The 27,974-nt window shown below is 42.1% G+C and overlaps 2 protein-coding genes across 2 annotated transcripts; both read right to left on the reverse strand.

Moving 5' to 3' along the window:
* Positions 1-1,989: 1,989 nt before the first annotated feature.
* LOC133131450 (probable N-acetyltransferase CML1) lies at positions 1,990-6,514 on the reverse strand. Its single transcript, XM_061246820.1, has 2 exons — positions 6,366-6,514; positions 1,990-3,471 (listed from the first exon to the last, which is right to left on the reverse strand). Exon 2 carries the CDS (start codon positions 3,413-3,415, stop codon positions 2,744-2,746), a length of 672 nt encoding a protein of 223 aa, XP_061102804.1. The 5' UTR covers positions 3,416-3,471; positions 6,366-6,514; the 3' UTR covers positions 1,990-2,743.
* A 581-nt stretch (positions 6,515-7,095) lies between these two features.
* Positions 7,096-27,414, reverse strand: cpxm1a (carboxypeptidase X (M14 family), member 1a). The gene is made up of 13 exons (XM_061246645.1): positions 27,082-27,414; positions 21,604-21,713; positions 19,932-20,071; positions 18,979-19,063; positions 17,867-18,017; positions 17,206-17,294; positions 16,882-17,005; positions 15,075-15,271; positions 14,153-14,332; positions 9,329-9,623; positions 9,072-9,211; positions 8,716-8,818; positions 7,096-8,609 (listed from the first exon to the last, which is right to left on the reverse strand). The coding sequence occupies exons 1-13, from the start codon at positions 27,410-27,412 to the stop codon at positions 8,296-8,298; spliced, it is 2,259 nt and encodes a 752-aa protein (XP_061102629.1). The 5' UTR covers positions 27,413-27,414; the 3' UTR covers positions 7,096-8,295.
* Between the last annotated feature and the right edge of the window lie 560 nt (positions 27,415-27,974).

Consider the following 27,974-nt stretch of genomic DNA (forward strand, 5'->3'; position numbering starts at 1 on the left):
ATATGTGTGTAGCGAAAGCAGGCTGGGTAAGATTTCACTCTATTCTATTTATCTTTAATTTGTCTATTGACTGTAATTGACTGTTTTAATCTACGCTAACTGCCTACCCGTCTGGAAATAAATTATTTTGTTTGTAACTTGCGTGATCTCCATGACTCTAATTCATCTTGTACCTTTTCAGCCTAAATTACAACTGAATATTGAGGGGGACAATGGGGACCAAGGACTGACCGATCGGCAGTCCCGTGGTACAGGTGATAGTTCTAAGCTGTGAGGCCAGCAAGTTTCTGCCACCGTAAAGGGTCGGCTATGCAAGGCTTTTGTGGTTTGATGTGAAGGGAACCCATGGGCGTTAATGCGCCGGTTTCTGTCGAACTATCTCTAAGGAGCCCAGTTAATGCTACGCCGACCTGGGCTCACAACTATCATGACTGTGTTGCATGTATTGTGTTGACTGGACCCTCAGCCTCTGAGTTCTACACCGAACTGAGAGCTTGGTACCCCTGTGATAGTTCTAAGCTGTGAGGCCAGCAAGTTTCGGCCAACGTAAAGGGTCGGTTAGGCATGGCTCTTGTGATTGGACGCGAAGGGAACCCATGGGCGTTAATACGCCGGTTTCTGTCTAATTAGCTCTAAGGAGCCCAGTTAATGCTGCGCCGACCTGGGCTCGCAACTATCATGACAGTGTTGCATGTATTGTGTTGACTGGACCCTCAGCCTCTGAGTTCTACACCGAACTGAAATATTCAGCAATAATGTTAAATCGCGAGAACATATATTGAGTAATAGTGGCGCAGGTACGAGTCGAGTGTAATCACTCCCGAGGTTCGCGTAAGTTGCACACCCAAATTTCTAAATTATATATCTTAAATGGAGTCAGATCAACGAGTGGAACGAGAGTAACCACTAAGCTTTCAAAACGGCCCCGTTTACGAACGGAGAATATTAGGAATATTACTGATCTGTTTCAGGCCAGTTGTAAGCGGGATATGGGGCAGGTCAATCCATATCCGACCCGTGGCAACAGACCCAGTATATTCCTAAACATAATTGTGCTCTGTTCGTGTGCGGAGTTTGATAAATCAAAATCTTTTTCATTCACTTCTAAACAGCCAGGAAAGAACACGTCGTCCCTTCACCTCCAGCTATTCCCTCATTGGTCTAGCTGTGCAGGTTCTACAAACTCATGTATCACGATGTCTTATGAAGCTAATGTTACCTTCACAAGTTAGCTTCATTATTTAAAGGTATACTCGTTTTGTATAATCTTGTATAAGACTTGAACCCACGTCACCACAGTTTATCCAAGCAGAACAGTGAATTATAGGCCGCATTTGGGAATACAGCTGTTCTGCAGCAAATGTTATACTGGCTTATTGGTAAGGAATAGTTTGTTTTCACTCTTTTGCACTTACAAACCTGCCCTTGCTTTCAAATTAAGTTAATGTAAGCAATATTGAAATGAATTACAAAAGGTTATGCATTTGTACTTAATTGTTTCATACTTTTTAGTTAAATATTTACAGCTGAATTCACCAAACACATTCAGATGAAAACTTCAAAACTATTCAACCTCAGACTCTACAGACTCCAAATCTGTGCTTTCTTTTTGGATAAACTGTTAACTGTTAAATTTCACATTGTTGTTTGAGATATTCTGCATACGAATGAAGAACCAATGACAGCATTCACCCCCCCATAATTCTGAGGACAACGTCACAACGTGACCAAATCTGACTATAACTTTAGCAAACTAACACATCCACAGATCAAAACACAGGAGACGCAGTGATGTTGGGGACAAAGGCTGTATTTGGCTACATTCATCCTTCCTGCTGAGAAACACCCCCATATCATGATGCTGCCACCACCATGCTTCACCGTAGGGATGGTATTAGCCAGGTGATGAGCAGTGCCTGGTGTTCACCAGACATAGTGCTTCAAGTTTCTCAAGGATATCTCAAGGAAACCCACATGAAATAGTCTGAATACTTATGTAAATGTATTTATTTTTATTACAAAAAAAGAAGACATGGGCAAAATGTCAATTTTGACCATTTAAAATTAAATCCGCAACACAAAAAGTGAAGGGGTCTGAATACTCTCTGAAGGCACTTTATCTTCTGACTATTCATTTTCAATGTAGTAAATTAAGTAATTCACTTTCTTAGTGCTCATTGCTCAGTAATTTCCAAAGATAATACAAAACACCAATACCTCCTAAATTCTTGAATGAAAAGGTAAAAGTATATCTATTTAAATATCTTGATTTGTTATTTACTTATTTCAATTTAATTACTATTGAAATATGTACTCAGAACGGGTTGAAACTAATATCTAGGAATTTTATATCAATTTGTCCCAGGAGCTAGTCACCTTAAGTATACCAGGTTTTTTTTTTTGCTGGTCTGATGCACCGACAGATACATTCTGCCCCATGCTAATAATGATGAGACTCGAGCTGAGTAAATAATGATGTCACCCTTTCCAAATAAGACATTAGTGGTTATGAATTGAATTGAATTGAATTGAATTGAATTGAATTGAATTGAATTGAATTGAATTGAATTGAATTGAATTGAATTGAATTGAATTGAATTGAATTGAATTGAATTGAATTGAATTGAATTGCCTTCATTGTCATTGTAAATTTCATACAAAGTCACCCATGGCAAAGGCGATGCACACAGGCCCCTTATGGTTAATCAGTAGCCATACCATTTTCTGCCCTGCCAGATTTCTTTTATCTGACTTCCCCCTCCTGCACCACTAATCTGTACTCCAGGAGATTTAAGTTTATGAGCCTACCTTCTAGGCTCGGTAAGAGAAACTCCCGCATCTTGGAGTAGCCCATGTGCTCGTACAGTTTCTGAGCGTCCGTCTGAATACAAGAAGTGGTTAGCATGACCGCCGGGTAGCCCCTCTCCCGTGTGAAGTCCGCCAATGTCCGGCAGAGCGCCTTGCCCAAGCCCAGGCCCCGGTGGGTCCTCCGGACGGACATGCGCTTTAGCTCCAGGCACTCGGGCTGCCTCTCGCAGGGCAGGCAGGCCACGGTGGCCACCACCTGGCCCTCGCTCTCCGCCACCCAGAAGCAAGAGTCCCTCTTGTTCATGTAGAACTCCCGTATGGAGGCCAGGTCCTCCTTCAGACAGGTCTCGACGTAGCTGCTGCCCATGTAGCTGGCTAGCTGCCGGAGTCCTGCCAGCACCAGGGTGAGCGCCAGCACAGGCAGGAGGAGGGACCTGGAGCTGGCTAGCAGGGCGCAGAAGATGCACATGAGCACCATCTGGATGAGGGGCTGCTTCATCATGTGCATGAAGCAGGCGGGCACGAGCTCCATCATGCCCTGGGCGAAGATCTCCTTCACCGCCTCGTCATCCTCGTCCCGGTACCTCCGGATCTGAAAGCCTCCCATGCCACGCTGACGCACGCTGGCCCCTTCAACACAAACACAAGAGCAGCTGGGGACAGCTGTGGGCAGCGATGCCAGGCTTCTGTTAGACATGTTCAACAAGTTGTATGAGCAGCTCGCTGAGCTAATTTCTGCCCATTTTTAAAAAAACAAAATGGGGTCATTCCGTGAAAGATCAACCACAGGAGTGGGGGGTGAGCACTCTGATTTTGCTCAAACTTTGTAAACGTTCTTTATAATATATTCAATAAAGAACATGCAAAACATTCATCTCATTGGATTTGTGGTTCAAAAGGGAGGGGCGGCACGCAAAAATCCACTCGCATGGGGAAATTGTTTGTGTTGAATTTGGAGCATTATATCTTTGCCATTAAAGCAGGGAAAAACTTGAAAATGTGTAGTCTGGCACAATTTCATGTCTACTTTCATATTATTTACTAATACTCCTCAGAAAAGAGTCATGGTCATTCATAAATGCTAAATTGTGCCGCTTGGCAATCTTCAATATTTGATGGCTTACTGCATCAGCACCTCTTGGTGTATGACTTTAAAACTTCAAAGACTAGCAGAATTTGGTTAAGAACAGCCACAAGAAATATTAACATGGATAATTATTAAAAAAATTATACAATGACAAAGTTGGTTCAGCCAGAAAATGACCTAAAAGTTGTCAGGTTAATAAGACTTGGTTAGCCAATTTTACTGTTTAGCATAAGTTAAAGGTACAATAGGTAAGATTTTTGTGTTAAAACATTGTTATAAGACCACTGTAAATCCATTCCTATGATTGAAAAAGGCTCACTGACATGTTGACACACCCTCTGCCTGTGTTTATAGTCCTTAATTTGGCTTTTAAAATATGCAGTTGACAGGCCGGCACTCTGTACCAAAACATATATAGCTGTACATTAATTCAAGCTCATTGGTTGAAAATAGGTTCTAATTGCCACAGCCAAAGGCGTTTCAATGTCAGCGTATTCACAGAGAAGGGGTGGGTTAAACAGTGTTGTGGTTTGAGCGTGTTTGTTGCTGCAATTCCTCTCTTGACCGTTCAAAGTCCAAAATTACCTATTGTACCTTTAATTCTATTGAAGTATTTATATTAAATTATAACTCAAATTAAAGGAAAACTGACTGTTCAGTCACTTTCAGCTACCCTGTTAGTGGTTCAGCACTCTGATTACTGAACCCACGATAACTGTTTCAATGTTTAAATACTGTTGTGTTTCAATGTTTTTTTATTTAGTGTTGGAAAACATGGGAGGCAAGTCCACGACAGCCAATCCCCCCCCAAAACATTTCACTTTGTTTGGACAATCTACAACTCTATCTAGCCTCCAATCCTGTGAAATTGATCAGAACCTCTGTGCTATATCCTCTACACCCTCCCTCAGCCCCTTTCCCGACACACTGTTTTACCCCCCACCAGTTCTAATCACCCCCCTCCCCACTCCTGTGATGTGTTTTAATTTATGGCAATAGCCATTTCTTCCACTGTTACCATTGAGGGACAAGGTATAAGTGTTGACATTCTCCCTCAGTTATTAGTTCTTGTTGATCTGTACTTGGGGAACAGAACCACAAGTTCCTCTGCTATATAACTACATATTTGAAACTGTACCTGCATTTCTTTTTCTACTGACAATCGTGTAGTAATATACAAAATGATTGGCACCCCTAACAATTATTGTAAATAGAATCAAACAAAGTGAAATTGGTAATAGAAATTAACTCAATTAAAGTACAATTGTATCTAAATGAACTATTTTGTGTCTTTCCATCACCTGTTTCACTTGTCATACAGTCTTAGTCAAAATATGTGTCTTGAGTCATACACCAAGTGCTGCTAGCGTAGTAAGCTATCAAATATTGAAACAAAATTACTAAGTGGCACGATTTCCAATTTTTGAATGACCATAACTTTTTCTGAGGAGTGGTTATGAAAATCGGAGTTTCCATGCTTTAATGCCAAAGATATAATGCTCCAAATACAAAACAAACACCAATTTCCAGGCACGAATGACTTTTCGGTGCTGTCCTCAGATGTTTGTCTCTCTATCACACGGCCACAGGTCACATGACTGTCTCAAGCGAACCGTACATAATGACTTAACCTTCAGGCAATGGTTAGTTGAATGCCAAAGTCCAAGGAGAAGGGTGTAGCAGCCTGTAGCGCAGTGGTTAAGGTACACGACTGGGCCCTTGAGCAAGACCCTTAACCCTGCATTGCTCCAGGGGAGGATTGTCTCCTGCTTAGTCTAATCAACTAAGCAGGAGACGCTCTGGATAAGAGCATCTGACAAATGCCATGAATGTAATGTAATGTAAAGCTGGTCCAGCAAGTACGCAAGGAATGGAAAGTGTTTACTGAGCTACAAAAAGGACTCATACTGAGGCCAAGTACTGAGTTTGAGACGTGGATGCACTGGCTGGGGTTACACCTTTTTAAAAGCCATTGTGCAATTGCCATCATCTACAGCGAATAACGCCTCACACCTGAATTTAAAGTACAGTTCTGGAACAGGCTCAATTGAAGTATTACGATGTCAGTTTAATGTTCTTATTAACTGTTACTCCACCTCACGTTCTCCGCAGGGTTGGGTTCATCACGCCTGAGTTTTACATAATGAAAGTCACTCTTCTATTACTATTAGACAACTACAAAATGTATCCACTGTAAAAAACTAAACAAATAATACATCTGCATTAAGTGTGTTAACGCACAATACTCGTTGTGCAGACGTCACAATGCACTGTTCCAACAGCTAGCTAAATAGCTGTAACGTTCGGCAGCCGCGTCGACCGTGCAATATCGATAATACAGTGTGTAACGCAACAATGCTAACATTCCTGTGACACTAACTACCGAGATATTAGCTAGCTATGTCTTGCTACTGTAACTGTTACCTCGGATGTACTCCGGCTAGCTAGCGGTAGGTACAAGCGACCTTACCTGAGATTTCGAGTGCAAAAAATAGATATCGTTGATATATATAAAATATATTATATCCTATCCATGCCGAAATAGAAAATAAATCGTGGACGTGGCTATTGCCAAAGAGAACATGCAACTGGCAGAGTAAAGTAGCTATCTCTGGTTGTAATAAGTGCGACAAGGAGAACACTACTGATTATACGAATGATTTCGAGGCGTGTGTCGATTACGTAGCTACGTCGGTTTTGCCTGAAGCCCCTCGTAGAGGCTCGCAAGCTATTAGGCTTATTTCGAAAACAGGCGAGAGTAGCCGATTGCAGTCGGGGGAGATTGCAAGCTGGTGTACAGGTCTACCTAATAATTTGGTCACTGAGTGTATGACCACTTTCTAACTGATATTAAATGCATTTGCATTTCCACTAAACAGTTCCACCTTAGGTACATAAAGGACCTCCCTGATAGCATAGGGAGGGCCACATTCTAACTGGGATTAAAAAGAAATTCTGCATTTCAGTTTAAAATAGCTCATTCATCCTAGGAACTGTGGCCAGGGTTTAACTACTGCACATGTATAAAAAGTATTTGTCTTAATTAAACTTGAGGTGTGGCAGGATTGGTTGAATAAGTTAGATGAATAAACATTGACAATCACTGTCAAATGAAAACAGTATTTAATAATGTTATCATTTAATTAAAGTTTTTAATATAAAATTAAACTGCCTTGAGAAACTCAGGAAAAGAAATTGGAGACTGTTCTTAGAAAGCTTTATTTGGAATTCTTGACTTGCAAGAACCCCAGAATGCCAGCATTACTTTAAACATTTCAAAAATAAACCATGAATAAGCACACATAATTGTACTCTGAAGTGTATTTTATTTCATCCCATATAAAAGAGCATTTATCATATTATCTTAGCAGTTCCAGACTGTAAGGGTTCAGTACTCACACATTCTAGTATGCAACTAAGCCCCTTTAAAATTGTACAAATAAAGCAATGTTGAATGTTTCACTATTTGCTTTGGTGCAAGTTAATTGTTGCACCCATTTTCTATGATGAGGTGCATCTCAAAAGGGAATCTTAGTGCTGCATAAAATAGGTCCTGTGCAATAAGTTATTTTGCCCTTTTGAGCACAGGAGTTCCTCTAACTCCTAACTGTAGACAAACTCATGCATCACAATGTCTTATAAAGCTAATGTTACCTTCACAAGTTAGCTTCATTATTTAAAAGTATACTCGTTTTGTGTAATCTGCAACAAGGCTTGAACCCACGTCACCACAGTTTATCCAAGCAGAACAGTGAATTATAGTCCACATTTGGGAATACAGCTGTTCTGCAGCAAATTTTATACTGGTTTATTGGTAAGGAATTGTTTGTTTTCACTCTTACAAACCTGCCCTTGCTTTCAAATTAAGAAAATGTTAGCCAATATTGAAATGAATTACAAAAGGTTATGCATTTGTACTTAATTGTTTTGTACTTTTTAGTTAAATATTTAGCTGAATTCACCAAACACATTCAGATGAAAAGTTTCAAAACTCAGATTCTGGTCAAAACTGCGCTTTCTTTTTGGTTAAACTGTTAAAATAGATGTACAACAATAAACAATATAAACAATGGTCAAATTTCACATTGTTGTTTGAGATATTCTGCATACTAATGAAGAACCAATGACAGCACTCACCCCCCATAATTCTGAGGACTACAACTTTAGCAAATTAACACATCCACAGATCAAAACACAGGAGATGCAGTGATGTTGGGGACAAAGTGGTGAAAATGAATGAAAAATATTGGCTCTTGGTGGTATACACAGGCATACAGACTACCCCATCGCCACTCAAATAAGAGCACTAGCATTTCTCCCAGTGTTACCTTGCATACACCAGAAGTGAATACAGAGACTCTGACGGTTTAATGTGCATCTGATGAGGCTCAGCCAGGTCTTCAGAAGGACCTATGGGAAGCTCTGGCTTTGCGCTGCCTGACCCGGCGCTGGTTGATAGCTCTGGTGCTCGCGCGCAGCTTGCGTAGCCGCAGGGCCCGGAGACGGAGCTGCAGATCCTTGGGGATCTTTCCGCCTTTGGCCAGGATCTCGCGCAACCTCTGCTTTAGCATTTTGGTGAGATGGAAGTCGCAGATTGTTGCACGGGCCTCTGACCCGACGTGGCACCTACGCACGGAGGGGATGTAGCCCTCAGCATGCACAGTCACTTTATAGTCTCCCGGGTTTAGCAGCCTCCAGTAGTCCCCGTCATCGGCTGAAAGGTATAGAGGGATATGAGACCCTTCAATGACGGCAGCACTTGAAAATACACACACCTCAACACAACACAAATGCTCTGGATTAGCGGTAAGACGGCACACCTGTTCGTATGTCATGGTCGAGGTCCTCCACTTTGATGATGGCATTTGCAATACCGGCATCAGTGTCCTTGTCTCTCACCACACCTTTTATTCCACGGTGAACCTGCAGTGGGTAGAGGTGGGCAGAGTGATACGAACTAACCAGTACAATGACCTGATCTCAGCCTTCTGAAGGGACACAAGAGTTGCGCTTTGGCTTTCCTATTGCTGTGAGGACATAGCAGTTTTATTTATTGGAATGTGTTCTGAGGGCAGCATTAGATGTGATTGGTTCTATCAGAAGCAGAAGGAGGCAGGAGTCTGACCTGGGCAGGATGAGATGGACAGAGGAGCAACAAAGTCTCAGAGAGCCTCACCTGCTCCATGTAGACCAGAAGAGACTCCTTGTTGTTCTCCCACTCAATGGGCAGTTCGCTGGCATGGGGGAACTTGTCACAGGACAGCTCCACTGTCACTTCGAAGCAGTTTGTGTGAAGGTAGCTGAAGTCATTCATGCCTGGAGAGTAGGCGTGGGGAACAAATGCAGGTCAAATTCACCATCAACTCCTGTTGTCACTGTTTGTGAAAAGTTGAAGGAAGTGAATCACAACCCAGTCAGGTTTACGTTACGTACTGCCTGGGACCAGGTGCCAGTCACCGCCATTGATGATGTTGTTGTACCGCTGGAAGTCCTCATAGTGACAGACACGGCGGTCGGGGTTGGCCAAGACCTGGTTGGTGCTGGCGTAGACGGCGGCCAGCCAGCGGAAGAAGCTGTCATCCGGGGTTGGGGTGTTCTCTTTCGGGGCCCAGTCTCTGGTGCAGTCGAAGGGGTAAGTGACCACCAGCTCCCCCCCGTGTAGGTTAGCACTCAGCACAAACGGGATATCCTGCATCCAGTTGATGACAGCTCGGGTCTCCGGAGCAACCTTCAACAAATATAAAATGTTTAAGTGATCAAACACTTTTAACCCTTTGAAGAGTAGTTATTTTAGAATTTTTTCTAAATTCTAAGGCAGTGTTCTAGGTTGAAATGACCTGTTGTGACTATAACATTAGAGTTAGAATGTTCAGTTAAGAATTTTCTAATCACATAATTGTGATCTTACACCATAAAGGGTTTAGATAACATATTTACTTCTCAAAATTCCATTTTTTTAAAATGACAAACAATGGCAACAGATATTGTACAAAGAAGTGACATGATGGTTGTGTGGAGAATTAATATTAATACTTCAAATTAAACATCTTAAAACATAAAGGGCTAGTTTTATGTTTAAAATTTAAAATTCAAATTTTAAAAGTCTCTGTGGATAGCGTCACACTTTTAGATAAAACAATAAAAAGGAAAGACTGTTTTAAAGGACCTAACACTGCTTTGTCAAACGGAGATATATTTCTGAGAGATTCTTCTTTATTTTCCCCAATGCCTTAAAACAGTAACTTAGCATGTCACATTTTTCCTTTGGTTTGGGTAAAATACCACAGCTTCAGACATTTCCTTAATGCTGTTACAGAGATTTTTCAAGTAAATAGAGGCCACATGTCAGATCTGTTGAGGAAGGGAAGCACGTGCATTCTTTTGACTGCAGATTCGGAACAGAGTGTGCTGTTTTTTCACTCTAAAAATCCACCACCAAAATCCATCTTCTGACTCACAATGTAACCCCATCCTCTGTTCCAAAAGGATTTTGAAATCGAACATTCAAAACAGCTTTCACAAAGTCATTGATATCAAGTGTTTCTCTCCACAGGGTATCTTACTGTACATAGCTGACTTATTCGTTCTTATTCTTTAACAACTACCTACTGAAAAAATACCTACTGAAGCAATACAGGGTCAATTACTTTGACCAAGGTTAAAGAGGTTTACCCAGAAATGTAAAACTATAGTATAATCTTTACTTTACAAGCTCAGCTGTTTAATCATGGACCACAATGTCACTGCACTTGGATCAGACTGAGTGGTACCACTGAGAATCTAAGGACTTATTTACGAGACATGGTATCTTTTTCAGCCCACTCGTAGGTGCTTTTTTGCATTAATCATACGTACACTTTTATAGGCTTGTCTATTTTATTTATTTGTATTTGTATTTATTTTGTATTGTATTTTTCTGTCCTTATTGGGATGGTAAACCCCAAGGGCTGAGAACCAGAGTTGCAACAACTGGTTCGGCCATTAGCCATTTGTAGTGATTTTCCGTTAAAAGAACGCAAGATAGGGGAGCCGCGGTGGCGCAACAGGCGGACTTGCAGTTGCAGTTCGATTCCCGGTCCTGCCAAGTTTGGCTGGCTCTCGTGGAGCGGCATAAATGGCTCGCAGGGAGGTGTCTTGGTCTTGCCTCTTTGAACTCTTTGAGCTCATGGTTATTACCTCACCCCACTACCAGTCTGTACCTTATTATGAATAATTTTCCTTTTTACTTATTTTAATGTTTTATTTTTTTTAAGGTGCACCTGATCTAATCAGAGTCTAAAAGACAATTTGTCTCCAATGTCGACACTTTCACACGTGTGCATACACACATAGACCCGCTACACATCTATCACAGCCTGTTTTCAGCCTGCACTCTCATGGACAACAAAACATACCATATTACACAACAAGGTAATTTACTTTAGAGCTCAGTTCTTTTTTTTATACGTATTTACTCATTAAGACCAATCAATTCTAATAGTTAACTATTAACTATTACTTCTATCAGTGCTTGGGACCCAGTCCCAGAGTGTTAGTATTACTACTAATCACTCTCTAACACTCTCAGCGCTTGGGACCCGGTCCCTTGAGTGTTAGTGAGAGCATACCGGCTCTTGAGAGCATACCGGCTCTCGTGTTTGAATCACTCCCTGAGTGATGGGCCCGTCAGCCCCAAGTCAAACAAGGTACCTTTTAGTGATTTACTATGGCCTCACCTGAGTGTTCTTTTTTAGGATCGCGTATCGCGTATGGGGCGACATGGCTCAGGCAGTTCGATCCCCCGCCTGGGCTGTGTCGAAGTGTCCCTGAGCAAGACACCTAACCCCTAAATGCTCTTGACGAGCTGGTCAGTGCCTTGCATGGCAGCCAATTGCCGTTGGTGTGTGAGAGTGTATATATGGGTGAATGAGAAGCATCAATTGTACAGTGCTTTGGATAAAGGCGCTATATAAATGCCAACCATTTACCATTTGGTTACCCCACACATAAACGTCTCAGAACTGGACCGGATACCATCATCCTTCCCCATAGGCGATTGCTTACAATCCCTTCATGGGGTGGGTTTTTCGGTTCAAGGGACTCTAACCCCTGGCAGTGTACACTGTCTGTCCGCGTCACAGACTCCGAGACTGTTCTGTATAGGGATGAACTACATTAGCGATCCCATCCTCGTCGCCAAACTGATAGGGATCAGTATTTTGTCTTCTGAATACCCCTTGTTGACCTTGCTGTAAGACCAGAATGTGCTAGCTGAGAAGCAGAGACATTAAGGTCAAAGGCTGTCTGTCTGCTGGAGAGAGACAGAGAAAGACTCATAGTAAGCACTTAATTCAGAAAGTGGTCTAATAGTAATAAGGATTATCACTAAAAGGTTATTTGTAATCATGTGATTGTCTTTATGTTAACACACATTGTCAATTAAGAATCAATTAAGAAAATTACCCTTACACTCCCCACCAGATCTGATCACCCCCCTCCCCACTCCTGTTATGTGTTTTAATTTATGGCAATAGCCATTTCTTCCACTGTCTCCATTGAGGGACAGGGTATAAGTGTGACATTCTCCCTCAGTTGTTAGTTGTTGTTGATCTGTACTTGGGGAACAGAACCACTAGTTCCTCTACTATATTAAACTATCTATTTCAAACAAAGACGTACCTGCATTTATTTTTCTACTGACAATCGCATGGAGGAATATATTTAACTCTTAAAAAATTCTACAGGAGGGACTTGGCAGGGTTAGCGATTGCCGCGCACAACGGCACCCCGGGCGCCTCGGAATCATGGTTGAAGAAGGCATGTTTCTCTCCTTCGGGCCGCCAAGGGACAGGGTGTGGGTGGTGCATCCCCCAGCTAACAGCAATTGGATTAGATGGGGTACAATTGGCTAACAAATTGGAAGAAATAAAGAAAAAAAAATGGCCTTGAAAGAAATGATTTTAGAAAGGGAATTGGCGTTAAAGAAAAAAATTGCAGCTGAAAATTTGGCAATGGAATTGACGTCGCTCTAATAAATTAATCCCGTGCAACTTTGTTGGCAAGGCCAGACTTAGATATTGCAATGATTGGTTCCATGTTGATGGAGGATGGTTCCATCTTAGGTTGCCAGTCTATGCCTGACCTCACACGCAACTTGCACTTACTCCCCAAATTCAGTAAGAAGGACCCTGATACTTTCTTTGTCCTGTTTGAACGGTTGGCTACGTCTCGTAGGCGGTCAGAGAATGACCAAGTAGTAATGCTGCAGTCTGTACTCACTGGCAAGGCCCAAGAGGCTTAATCAGCTCTTTCCCAAGAACAGACGCAGTCATATTCTGTTGTAAAAGCTGCTGTCCTCAAAGCCAATGAGCTTGTTCCAGAAGCTTACCGTCAAAGGTTTCACAATTGGAGATGGGCTGAAAAACAGATGTTGATTTTACCCGACAATTATTGCTCCAGTTTTCACGTCGGCCAATAGCCGTTCTTGGAATGATTCATTTCGGAATGATTCTCCTTGTGATTCCCCCTTCACATGCAACACTGCTGTCATACAGATCTTTCATACCCCATGTTAATTTACTTTATATAAATATTTGGTTATCCCGTAAGCCTGTTGTCGCGTGTCTCATTTTCCTGTTCATGACTAAACCAGCCAGTCGTAACAGGAAAGTGGAGGCTCCTCCGGGATCTGTATGGGTTTGAGCTCATTCCAGAAGCTTACCGTCAAAGGTTTCACAATTGGAGGTGGGCTGAAAAACAGTCAGATTTCGATTGTACCCGACAATTATTGCTCCAGTTTTCACGTTGGCCAATAGCCGTTCTTGGAATGATTCATTTCGGAATGATTCTCCTCGTGCTTGCTCCTTTAAGCCCTTTCCTGGGGGTTGGGGTGGCCCAGGAAAAGATGTTGCTGGCATCATTATCATTTTCCCCTTTTGCCTTCCAACAGGTTGATTGGTGGGCATGGTCCCTCCACAAGCGGCACCTGGAGCTAGTTTAATACCGGGTTAAAGGAGCTCCAGTGTTGCCGCTTAGGGGGCAGTAAATCTCACCTGTCGTAGGACAGATGTCTTGGTTGTTGTTTTTTTTCACCCTCAACATTGCTACACCGACTCCATGCAACACTGCTGTCATACTGATCTTTCATACCCCATGATAATTTACTTTAAATAAATAATTTGTTATCCCGTAAGCCTGTTGTTGCGTGTCTCATTTTCCTGTTCATGACTAAACCAGCCCGTCGTAACACAGCAGGGATGATATGGACTTTCTCCTTACCATGGCGTCTTCAGAGGTGTAGTACTCAGGGAGGGGGATGTAGTGGTTGCTGATTTTGGATTTGTCTTCCTCCATCACCTGGGCATCCCACATGATGGTGTTCAGGTCCGCAAAGTTGCTGTTCAAATCGATCCCCTCATAACTGTAGCGTCCATAGGCCCATCCAGCCAGCTCCGAGCCCTGCACAAGACCCAAGAGCACGCAGACATGGCAATGACACTCACCAGAGAGCAGCTACATGTATTCTCTATCAAATGAAAACCTATTTATATTATAATTATTTTTAAAAAATACACAAATACATTTCTGAACAACTTTTTTCCCCCTATTTCTCTGTTCTTGCCTGTTTTAGCTGTACCTGCTAGATGTGTGCTAGCAGCTACAGCTTTGCTCATGCTATAATACACCAGCAAACTCACTATTGAGCAGAAAGTTTGGGAGTGTCATGCTGGCTGAAGCCCTTGCCCCCTGATAATTATGCACAGCTCAGCTGGATTCCCAAACAGTCGGCAGCAGATTCACAAGGACTGAATTGAGCCTGTACCGCAGGGTGCATCGCAACGCTAGCCACAAGTGACCTCAACTGAATGGGTAGGGGGCCCAAGAAAATACCGAGTACAGTACAAGCATACATGCGTGGGTACTGCAGTTCACACACATACAGTATGTCAAAACAGAGCCATTACGGCTTCAACCGCTGGACAGTGGAAATATTATTATTATATTATTTGTACTTTGGAGACATGGGATTAAGCACAAACAAGCAAGAAGTAAAGGAAAAATGTTTTTCCATGTTCATAAAGCAATGAGTGCACCACATCTGAGCGTCACTAGAAGAATTTCACCTGGTGCCCTCTCATGGGCTCCTAGAGCACCCCTATAGCTATGCCATTTAGCCCGACCCCAACCCCAACTCCCCCACCATCTCGTAGGCCCCCTCGTAGCCGTCCGGGTTCATGGAGGGAAGCAGATGTATGCGAGTCTCCTTCACTAGACGCATCACACGCTGGTTGCCTTTCTTGTACTGCTGGCACAGGTACTGCATCAGGTTCAGAACCAGCTCGCGGCCCAGAGCTTCATTCCCATGCATCCCGGCTACGTAGCGGAACTCCGGCTCCCCTGCACACACAGGCAGAACCGCACACTGCATGACATTCATTTACACCAAGCAAACAAACTCATCCAGGGAGGTCGAATGGGCTGTCTCACAGGGCTTCCTGCCTGTGAGGGCCTCACGCCAGACAGGGAGCTGTGTCTGCATGTTGTGTGTGTATGTATCCTGCTAAAGGCCTCACACCTCATGTCTTCACATACGCCGTTACATATGGCCCTGGTGAGCATCTCACAAAAAACTGATTTTGGGCTATTTTTGCTGGAATTTAATATTTTCACGCAGTTCTACAGTAAGTACGCTTCATCTCTCATAACTCATAAAATTGCTTCAAAACCATGAGATTAAATCATCATGCTAACCAATCATCATTTTGTAATATGTTTACTTAACATAAATTTTTTTGACTTTCCCGGACATTATTGCTTTTGAAATCTTTTTGAGCCAGATGCTTTAAGACACACCTAATACCTTACATATGAATATGTTGACTGGATACTAAATTTAATTGTTTTACTTACTCCTGATTATTAAGAAAGAAAAAAAATCGATGTATGTATTCATACATCAAGGAAAGATTTCTTCATTTTTGTGACAGTAAGACAAGATATCTATGTATATCTTTTATCCCCTCCCTACCCTCGTCATATATTTTCGGGAAATCTGGGACTGGTTAGGAGCCGATATGAGTTCCATGAAATTTGCATGCCCCCGGCTAACGTTCCCCTTTATCCTGTGAAGATAAAAAACTGCCCAGATGAAAAACACATGCAAACTCCTGTGAGTCAAACAAAACGCTCTTCCTTCGAATTATGTGGAACATAATTTTGGAATCCCTCATACATAAACAAGTTGTTGTTCTTCTTTCTTGTCTGTATTTTATCTTATTAATGTTACCCAAGGAAATCTGAGAAAGACTTGCTTTTAATTAACCATGGGGAGACAGGAAGAGCCAGTTAAGCTAACGTTTTCGGATTCAATTCCACTTAGGAGAACTGTGGCTCTGGTTTTGAGTAAAGTAATACAGAAAATCATTTATTCAGAAAATATCCCACAACAAATTGATATCATGTACAATAAGCATTCTGCAATACTATATATAATGCAATATAAGAAACATGGAAAGAACCTCAAAATACAAAAAGATAACTGCCTTTTTAAACATTTTGAAGACCTATCTTCCACTGCATGCCCCTAATACAAGGTTTATGCTCCCTTGAAAAAGAGGCCTCAGTTATTTAATAACACAGTCATTTAAATCTTGCAGCCCCCCATGTCATAATTATTTGTTCCAGTATTTCAGAGTTTGGCCAGAATGTTATGACTCTTAGGGCTATTCAAATTCGGCTCTGCATTATTTGTTCTGGCAAGACGGGATGTGCTTTCTGCCAGTGCAGACTGCCATGCTGGTCCTTAGGCCAATGGAATATCTCTGTGCATGGGACGATTGCCCCACTTTTGAAGCTGGAGTGAGCACAATGAGTTCTAAAACAGTAAAATGTCACAAATGTGATATCATGCTGTGCGTGCGCACACACACACACACACACACACACACACACATACACACTCACACGCACATACACACACTCACGCGCACACACACACACACACTCACCCAGCTCATGTTTGCCAGGGTTGTCTGAGATTTCCATGACATAGAGTTTGAGCCCAGTGTAACTCTTTCCAATGGTATAGATGCGAGTGATGTCCGGGCACTCATCATTCACTGACTTCATGAGCTGGGGAGAGAGATGGAACAGCACACTGTGAGTATGAAAGAGCTACTGTAACACAATTACACTACAGTGGGCATTACCAGGGAATAATACAAACTTAAAATGACTGCAGCAATTCTTAAGAAGTGGTCAGATCATGACAAGATTGCTTATCAATAATAATAATGAAGCATGACATTTATTCAGTGATTATCTCTCATCACCTTTCTCATTTCTTTGTAGTTGTGGTGTCTGAAGTCCAGGTTATCTTTGGTGCCTTGCTCTGTCTCCCAATTGTGGATATTATTAGGATCTAGAGGATGGAATCACCAGAGCTTTAGTGGCCCTCATTCCAAATAACATCATACTATAAATATAGTTCAGGTATATTGGCATGAACAGTGTTCACCAACAGTGGAGAAGTGAGTCCCACCACTGGTGATAAATTGTGTGCAAGTTGTGTTTATACATCTTGCAATGCTTAACAGTTGGAATTACAACACTCCACCCCAATAGTCAATTCATGTTTTATTTTCTTGGAACCTGAAATAGAACTTAATTTTGAATATTCGCCATCTGGAATATGCTATCCACCCTTCTTGCAGCACTTGCTGCTAACTTCTTAAAGTGTATGGTCTTTATTGAAATATGTTTGATTTGTTAGTGTATGGCATTGCTTTGGCATAGGGACAGGACTTGATACCAGGCCATTGAGCACTAAGAATCGGTACTTTAGCAAAAACAAACCCCTTAGTACATATCATCTCAAGCCATGAGTCCAGAATTTAGAATTGGGGTGTAGCCCTTTTTATGTTTCCACGGTGACGTCATGGTTAGGGTGTGGAGGCTCTGCTGCACCGTAGCGATGATGTCGCAGGGTCATACCTGGTAGGGGGCAGCCCAAAACCTCAGCCCTCAGGCATATGGTCCCATTCTCGTACCAGGTCTGGGGGTTGATGCGGATGTAACGAGCCACCATGGGCTCTGGGAGAAGGCCCAGCACCGCGGTCTCTGGGTCCTGGTTGCCTTCAAATATCTGGGGAGGTCCCATGTTATTTTCAACATCTTATCAACAGCAGTAAGCTGTCATATCATTTGATGATGATCATCATCAAATCATCCTGAATTTACTCCATTTTATCACTATCATTAACTCTGTGTCATCTTTAACACATGTATGGTAATTTACTGCATCCGTCTTTACCAACTCCTTTAATCACATGAAATAACTGAAATCACCGCCGATTTTGGAAAAAAAACTTTTTCAGGCAGTTGACTATACACAGTTTTTATTTTTTTAAATCCCATTGACGTCATTATTGTTTATTGGATTTTATGAATGCCTTGCCTAGATGTGAAGAAAGAAGTTGTGCATTTACCTGCCAATGGATTATTCAGATCACTGGCTCACTGTTTAATTGAAGAAAATTAATGAGGACAGGTTGAGACTAACGATCAGTTTAAAGCGAAGTTCTCTGCCCCATCTATATTCAGTTCTACAACCACTACCAATGTTTACAGAGATGGCATATTCCATGATGATAGCCAAATTCATGAGATAGATTATTGTACATTAGCTTTCCTGCTTCACTGCTTTACTGCATGCTGAGATAACGTGTGCACCCCTTAGGCTTAGAAGGCAAAAGTCCTTGCCAATATTTTACTCCAATCACCTTGATATGCTAGCACAATTCTTCAGCCAGGAGGGAGAACTAATCAGTGAAATGTGTACTTTGCAAATTAACCAGAAGTAAACCAGTTACTTTTTGTGACAAATCATGATCTTTTGTCGGCGGTGCTCTGACTGGAGGTAGCGAATCAGGCCAGCAGTGGTGCTTACCGGTAACATACAGATGGCTATAGGTTGCTAGAACCAATCAGAATGGAGCATCTGGAGAAAAGCACACACCCCTTCAGGTGGAGACAGTGAAACAGGCCAGCACCTCTTACCAGTGTCAGCATCTGTCGAAAAGCACAAGCCTCCCCCCAGGACTCACCGCCTCCTCTGTCCCGTTCATACAGCGTGTCCAGTGAACAGAGTCATTACTCAGCTGGACCTTGTAGGTGTGGACCCAGTCCCAGCTGAGAGAGAAACATGACCTCTGTTAACAGTGCAATGTTTGCGGATAAACTGACAATGCATGGGGGAAGTTCCCAAGGCTTGTGTGATACAGTGCCATAAAAGAAAAAAAAACATTCCTGAGTTGTCTTCATACACTAATGCTGGAGATGCAGCTGGTAAATTCAGTGAACTCACGATGCGAAGCCTGAGGAGTTAGTTTGGGCAGACCCCCTCACATCTCAGCACATCACGTCTAATGAGAGGGGCTATATAAAGCACCAACCTTACCTGTTTAGGCCCTCGCTCATTTTGCATGCTCTGCTGCCTGCTAGCTGCTGTCACATCTGCCCTGATGCAATCACACAAAGCTGCCCTGCTTCCTGGTTCATTCTGCATGCTAGAGCCGTCGCGCTGCTGGCTCTTTCTGCTGCCTGTTTTGGACTGCTGCCATTGGTCATATTTGCATGCTATTGCTACTTTTGCTAGCGGCGTTTGCTCAAATTATCCTACTATTCCTCATTCATGCCTTCAAAATGTGTTTGCGTTCCCACCACCACCCCAGCATCCACCTGTGAGCTCTGCTTCACAAAGCCCCTAAGAGGCAGAGCTAACACAAAAGTTTTCATTGACATTAAACCTCAATGAATATTGCTTCATTCATTGTCAGTTGTCTGACTGAAATGAGCAAAGCAATTTACAGGTAAACATTTTAAACTATATGAATATAAAACAAAGATAAATAAGATTCACTAAAGCTTAATAAAAATAGAAAATATATGTTTGTGACAACATGTTTAACATCTTAGAAGGGCATGTTTACTACATTTAACCGGTGTGGTTGTATCTCTGAAGTTTGTAGCCCTCAGACGAGCCCTAAGAGAGAATTACCTCCAGATGGAATTGCGTCCTTGCAGGATGACCCCAGTGAAAAGAGTGGGTCGCCGGGCGTCCACCTCCAGCCACTGGTTCAAGTCTTCGTACAGGGCGCACCAGGCCCCATCAAAGTGATCCCCATCCTCAATGCCAGACTAAACATCCAAATGTGTCACACAGCATGGGGTCAACAGGTGCATTAGTCTGCCACAGCATAATTAAGTAATGACCAAGTAAGCATTGTATGACTTGCACATTTTAAGATGATTTAAGCGTAGCATGTTGGAGTGCTATGAAGGGAAGAGCACAATGTATTGAATTCTTAGTCCACTACATTCTTAGGCCTTCTCTTAGTCCTCTCCACTATATTCTTAGGCCTTCTCTTAGTCCTCTCCACTACATTCTTGGGCCTTCTCTTAGTCCTCTCCACTACATTCTTAGGCCTTCTCTTAGTCCTCTCCACTACATTCTTAGGCCTCCTATTAGTTCTCTCCACTATATTCTTAGGCCTTCTCTTAGTTCTCTCCACTACATTCTTGGGCCTTCTCTTAGTCCTCTCCACTACATTCTTAGGCCTTCTCTTAGTCCTCTCCACTACATTCTTAGACCTTCTCTTAGTCCTCTCCACTACATTCTTAGGCCTCCTCTTAGTCCTCTCCACTACATTCTTAAGCCTCCTGCTAGGCCTGTCAAGAAGCAGGCAGAGGAATAAATCCCCAGTTTTCCAAACAAGGCCTCTCCCTCTCTGAGCATCACTCTCCCAATGACAACAAGTTAGAAATATAATTTACTCTGTTATATTTCACTATATGCTTACATTTTCAACCATATACCAATAAGACATAGGATTATATCTGTTATTAAGTAAATTATTAGCAAAGTATGAAGAGGCACAGACGGCGCGCCTTTCCAGTTCATGCTTGTCCACCTTGAGTGTGTAATTACTGGACTCTTTCTGCAGAAAAATAAATCCTCTTTCCTATTGGATATACCTGGTCGTGCCTTGTCATTATAAGGGGATACATTTCTGTGCTCAACACTATGAACCCTTGCACAACCTGAACAGGGGTGAATAGTATTGGAGGGCATGTTTGTCACACCACATTCAAACAAACACCATGGACAAAAAGGGCACATAATTTACCCTGCTGCATTTTTACCTTAATGTATCATGCAAAATGGTTGACATTTATATAGAGCCGTTATCCAAAGCGCTGTACAATTGATGCTTCTCATTCACCCATTCATACACACATTCACACACCGACGGCGATTGGCTGCCATGCAAGGTGCCGACCAGCTCGTCAGGAGCATTTGGGGGTTAGGTGTCTTGCTCAGGGACACTTCGACACAGCCCGGGTGGGGGATCGAACCGGCAACCCTCCGACTGCCAGACGACTGCTCTTACTGCCTGAGCCATGTCGCCCGCAAAGCCATAGCAATCTCGAAGGCTATGGCAAGTCAATGGGCTTGCATTATAGCATAACAGCATTATAGCAGTGGCACATGGTTGCAGAGGACTATGTCATATCAGTTTTAGGGTACTATAGTTGTATGTTTAACATGTCAGTTTAACAGAAGCTTGTATTCATGGAGGCTAAGAATGTATTCATGGCTTTAGTTTCCTTAAACATGATCAGGGCTATCTGTGGTTTTGGGAACCTCCCAGTGCTGTCGAATGGCTCACTTGGATGTTGAGCCGGGCTCGGTGAGGGCCCAGTCCTATTCGCTGGAATGAGGAAGCCTGGAGCTGAGTGTCCACCACCCGCAGAGACTCCAGACCCAGAGGAGGGCATTCTGGGAGAGAGGGAGAGGACACTCACTCACGGAGCAGACTCTGCAGTGGCAGAGCTACGGGCACGCTGTCACTCACAAAGGCAAGTCACGTCATGTTTATTTCTAAAGCACATTTAAAATGACTACTGTCAACCAAAGTGCTGTACAATTAATAAATACATATAGTAGGTGAGTAAAACAGAAGACAAAGTGATACACAAAAAACAATAATAATACACAAAAACAATGTACTAATAATACAAAATACAAAAGAAAAGGACAGGCCTCATGTTGAATTAAAAGCAAGGAAAGAAAGGTGGGATTTTTAGATTTAAAAGTGCTTATGGAGGGTGCAGACTTAATGAAGAGGGGCAGTCTGTTCCACAGTCTCGGGGTGGCCACAGCAAAGGCCCTGCCACCCTTCAGCTTTAGCTGAGACTGAAGAACAGAAAGCAGCAACTGGGTGGAGGTCCTCAGTGACCTGGGCCTGGAACCAGGATGAATATCTGAGATCAAAACCAAGAAGTGCTTTAAAAACGAATAAAAACCTAAAATCAATTCTAAAACAAACCGCGCCAGTGCAGGGAGGCCAGAATGTGTAATGTTGTCTCAAATGTTTGTACATTTTGTACTAGTCTGGCTAAGACAAAGGTCAAGGGAGTTACAATAGTACTTTTGCTGCTTGAGACACTACCAAGGCACTCACAATGTAGACACCACCATGACACAACGTGCCAAGGGAACCCTTGTTCTTGAGTGAAAGTGCAATGGGTAACCTAAGTTATCATAAAATGAATAGTCACCTGCAAACCAATTTTGGAGACATACAGTACAAGGACCTCAGTGACATTATATAGTCCATTCATTACATTCTTATGCAACATGCTGACTGGTACAGTTAAGATTCTGCAGGCTGCTTTATCCTTCTCCTTCTGACCCAGTACGCGGCACTGTCCCTTACTAATCTCCTTACGGATATCCCCATCCTCCATAGATAGCACAACACAGGCTCCTATTGTTAGAGGAGGATACACTCGGTCCACTGATTTATTTGGCTGGTGGGACTCCCAGATTTGAGTTTATACCAGGCGGCCCGGCTGCCTGTGAAGCCTGCTGGATCAAAGCTCTGCGTTTTCTCCCTGACCCGCCCAGCACACAAAGCAAGCTCCTACTGCTCCCTTCAGAAAGGCCTCCCCATTCTCCCTGCCAAGTACAGTATGTGCAAAGCTCTCTGCTACATTCAAATTAAATAAAGGGGGAAGGGTGAATGTAACTGCAACACTATTCTTTTTACTAACTTAACTGCTGGAATGCTGGAGGATATACTGTATTCAAATAGATTTCAGTCAGCTACAGAGAAGTCAGCTACAGAGAAGTCAGTGACGGAGACAGGCAGTGATGTTTGTTGTTCACAAGGTGTATTTCACATGGCATCTGACGTCTCTTTAATAGGTTGTGACACAGCACTAGTTAGGTCTTATCAAAATGGAGTCTCAATATGGCTTGTTGCCAAACATTTAAAGCAAGATTTGGATGCCGGAACAACTGTAATATTGGTGTAGGTTTTTGTTTTTGTGCATTTAAATATGTGGCGCACATTGCTGTTCTGAAACAAAGCCATACAATGCACTTTAACTGTGTAGATACATAATAAAATAATATTTCACAGTATGTATGGTACAATCACTGTCTGATTAAAGTCACTGTGCTGCTAAGCATACTTGGAGAAGTAATGCACTTGTGTTTGAATTCAGGAAATATTCTGGTTTTAAAGATTCAAATCCTTTACAATCTCAGTGTGCCGTCAAAGTGTGAGAAGGACTAGCTGAAAGAAGAACACACAGTGAGGATCAAGGGAGAGAGCAGCTGGTGTAAACACGTAGGAGTACCTCCTTAAAAGTCTGGAAAACTTGGGAAATTTATGTCAGTTCTTTAATAATGTGCCTATCTTTAAAAGCACCCTGAGTTCTCAGCTAACAGTCTTTGTGACCATATTTGCCCCGTCACCTCAGTTTGGGTTTTATTTTCTTAAACCTATAACTGGCAGGCTTCCAGTCACTGAATTGTATTAACGAATAGAAATCCAAGAGAATTTGCAAGGAAACTATGCAAATACCGAGCTGTGTGTCAGCTCTGTCTTCTTCACACAGTTTTTACAGGCAATTCAGAACAGAACTGTTTTATCTAGGTCAGTGGTTTGAAAGGGCCTAGTACTGGGGACAATAACCCTGATGGTTCTAGAGAGCAACAAAAACTGCCACTTTTTAATTAGACAAACCAGACTGAAGAACCCAGGTAAGATTAACTTCTGTGAAATCAGCTTGTTTAACTTAACAGGCCCATGATCAGGACTGGAGACTCATGCTAACAGTACAGCAAAGTTGACTATCTCTGACACTGTGATCAGTGACTTCTTTGGTCATGAAAAAGAATAGCTGCAAGAGGATGTACATGTCTGGATCTGTCTTACCTAGATTCTATACATAGAATATAGATTTTTTCAAAAATATAGATGCATTGAGGTACCATGGATATGTATCCTGTGTATGTTAAAAAGAACAAATAACCTCTCCTGACCAAGTAACATTCATCATGATACCACAGAACACTTTTAAGCTTTGTTTGTGCTGCTATCCTCTATTCTGCTGCTCCCACCCATTTAAGATATACACTTGTTTTATGTTTTGCCATGTCAGCAGATATTTGTTATGAAACCTCTTCAGAATTTATTTGTTTAAAAAACCACTGCAAAGGACATAATGACACTGCTCATTGACTTGCAAGAGTTAGGAGGGCAGCCAAGACATTTCTGTGGAAAAATCTGTTTGGAGAACAGCCAATGCATCCAGGCATCCAGGCAGGGACTCCCTACAAACCAGGTCTGTGTTCCATAGAGGAACTCATAGCCCCATTCATATCACCATGAAGTGTGATAACATATTTCTGGAAATATGTATCCTTATATACATATTTGCATGCATGTGTAATTTGAAAACAACATACCTAGATTAATCAGGATGTCCACAGAAGACAAGGATTAGCTTGTACTTTGCAGATTGAGCTCTGTCAGGACAAGACATTTTGACTAAATGCAGGTTGCTGTATCTTTGTTCAATGCAATCTCATATGTGATAATGAAAAGGAGATGCAGTCTTTGTCACTCTCTAGGGGGGGGACATAGCTAAACTTTGGATTTGAAAATACAAGTTTATCACACATTCCATCAATCCAAAACGTTTCAACTCGAATAGCGCTGTTCTGGTCCATGTTGACAAAAGCAAAGCATGACACTTTAAGACGAAGCATATGCTTCCATAGAAATCCTTGAGAAGCTATTTAGTATCGCTTGTGTTCAGTGTTTTATAATAAATACTATATAAACAAATATGTTCACCACTTATACATGCCATGGTATAATAAATCAGCCGATTTCTCTGAATGACAATTAAAAACCATGCAAGAGACGTACTTCCCTTGCACCAGTGCACTAATAGGAAGCAGGGACAATATCTGGCTGAGGTGCCAGACACTGAATCACAAGTTTAAAGTATACAGAGAATAAACTGTAATAGCCTCAGGTTTTTGGTTTAGTTGGATATGTTTCAACCCCTTACCCCACTCCCGCCCCCCTCCTCACACAAATCCCCCGTCTTTAATCTATTCCCTTAAGACTCCCCCTCCCAACACTCCCCCAGCCCAAACTCCCCCCGATTCCCACATCCTGTCCACAAAACTCTCTGCATGGGCCTCAAACTCCAAAACACTAGGAAAGAGGGTTCCAAGGACACAGCTGGTGAGAGGGGTTGGGGTTGAGTTCACTGTGGGATAAGTCCCTTGTGTTGGAGGAGAGTTTGACTGTAACCAGAGAAGACAGCTCCAGAAGAATTAAGGAGCTATGCACAGGGCAGGCTGGCCAAGTGTGACCACCCCATTTCCCACAGAGGAAACTTCCACACAGTGACTGCTTCTGCACTCACTGCCCCAATTCTGAGAGCTCAGCAATGTTTAAAAAGTTGCTGACATTGGTGATTCAGAAGAAATATGCTAGTGTGTTCATGATTCATTTAAATCTTATCTGTATCAGCACAATTGAGAAACATACTTAGTCACTTCAGAAATCAAAATGAAAAGAAAAAGAGTCACAAATCTTTTGCTTTTGGCACAAGTGGTGTTGAGATGACGTTTTTCATAAGTGCCAACATATGTTTCTCGCTCTAACTGTAAACTGAAGAGTTAGTATTATTAGTATTATCCTCTCACGTCCTCTTCACACTTGTACTTGTGTTTGATCTGCACTTCGTTGTACGTCGCTCTGGATAAGAGCGTCTGCTAAATGCCTTGTAATGCAATGTAATGTAGTATATATTCTTATAGCTATTAGCCTACACAAATGCACATGGCACAAACATCTATTATTAACAAATAAATGCTACATGTATGTCTGTTTATTCCACCAAAAACTAATGGTCCAGTGTAATCTTAACGGAAATTACGGCGCGTTTTTTGTCATTCAATCTACCGCAGTTCTTCCACAATGATAATTACACAGACTGCTTCTTCCCCTCCTCCAATGATAATATCTCCAGCCGCAGACAGAGCAGATAATGGCAAGCGCAGATGTGACAACATACAGAACATGCGCCATAACACAGATCGCAGTTACAACTCAAGTCTTCCTTCTTCCGCCTGAGAAACCTTCATCTGCTACTACGATTTCCAAAGGGTGGTCCGTCCCGCCTCCCGTCACATGAAAAAGTTTTTAATAATAATAATAGACCGTTTATTATTTATTGTTCATAATTGCAACTGGAAATAGAACAATATATGTTTTCACGCTGAACGTACGTAACTACACTCAATCAAAATATTTTTGAAGCGTGTTAATTGGTGTTTTGAATATATTGATGGGTATTCTAATTCAGTAAATTCATATTTCGCTCACACTGGAGCGCTCTGATTGGCGCCTGGTTTTCTTTACTAAAATGAGTCAACCAATGAGAACAAAAGGCAATCAACAATTTGCCTCGGTGCAGCCCTGTATTGTTACCAACTAGAAGCAATAGTAGTATATCTTCAGATAGCTATATTCTATATTAGATATTCTTTATTCAGTGGATCACGTTTACATCTGAAAACTACTCAAACTAAAAAACTAATTTTGGACTGCAGGTCGTTACATAATGATGTAGGCTATAATTAGAAATCGATAACCGCGCCCCATAAAATGTAACACTCAAATACAACCCAATTTATCCAAATGCAAGGATAAGTCAAACATGCAATCGACCAAAACTGAAATAGTACGTTCATGGATGACTTATGGTGTAAACATCTCATAATTGCAGCCAAACCGAATGAGACGCATATGAGGTGGAATCCGACATCTCACCTAGTTCTTGTGTTTTGTCCTTGTTTTTTTTCTTATCTGTGCCATCCATGTCTTCATCACTAAAGCTTTCGTCTGACTTCGTTGGTTTTCTTTTTCGGACGACGGACTTCGCAGTTGTGGTTCGCTTGGCAGATGCTGTCGGTGTAGGTTCGGCAGTAATGGTGCCATTGTAATTCGATGTGTGGTCAAATGAGACTGTAAGATTAACATTGTTTCTGACTGTGACAGTTTCATTGTTAAGCAGAGAAAAGCAGTAAGACGTCCTAACAATGTGAATTAAAAGAATGCAAAATGATAACCCGACCCAAGCCATTTGTGCTCCGTTGTGCATCCCTGTCAAGGTTAGCTAATGAAAAAAAGTTTCCCAACTCTTGATAAAGACTTTGCGCATCACCGTAATACTGGAAAAACAAGCGCCACAAAGGACTCGTCGAGAAATTCCAAACACACGATTGGCCCCGACCGTAATTTTCTAGAAGAGGAGCATCATACAGATGTGCAAGCTGCGTTCCCTTAACAAGAGTGGAAGGGAGTTGCTTAACGGTCACTCAGTAAAATAGCTCAAGATGTTTTTGACTTGTCAAAGCTTCGGAAACCGTAATATATCTTTGGAACTACAGTCGTCCTCGGTTCATTTAATAATAAATTGGCTACAATGCAGAATAAGGCAATGATCTGTTAGCATTTTGCCGACTTGTCCTTTATCGGATCCAGAATACTTACAGGAATTGCTTCAGTTATGTATTTGGATAAAATGCATTCTATAGGTATAACTTATTCATAAGATCTGCATCAACACTTTTAACCCTTGACATTCTTAATTGAATTCTATTTTGCATGAAGAAACAACCTGTCACTCATCACAAACTTATGAAAACTTATGTCCCCCCCCA

This window comes from Conger conger, chromosome 6, assembly GCF_963514075.1.
Source record: "Conger conger chromosome 6, fConCon1.1, whole genome shotgun sequence".
Lineage (NCBI taxonomy): Eukaryota > Metazoa > Chordata > Actinopteri > Anguilliformes > Congridae > Conger > Conger conger.

Bases quoted from the DNA above. Each gene is read 5' to 3' on its own strand.
- LOC133131450 (XM_061246820.1), bottom strand. From the start codon at position 3,415: ATGGGAGGCTTTCAGATCCGGAGGTACCGGGACGAGGATGACGAGGCG.
- cpxm1a (XM_061246645.1), bottom strand. From the start codon at position 27,412: ATGCACAACGGAGCACAAATGGCTTGGGTCGGGTTATCATTTTGCATT. The intron at 17,295-17,866 runs GTATGACCCTGC...TCCATCCTCTAG, and splicing joins TTTGGGCTGCCCCCTACCAG to ATCCTAATAATATCCACAAT. The intron at 8,610-8,715 runs GTGTGCCGTCTT...TATACCTTTCAG, and splicing joins CGACCATGACATACGAACAG to CCGATGACGGGGACTACTGG.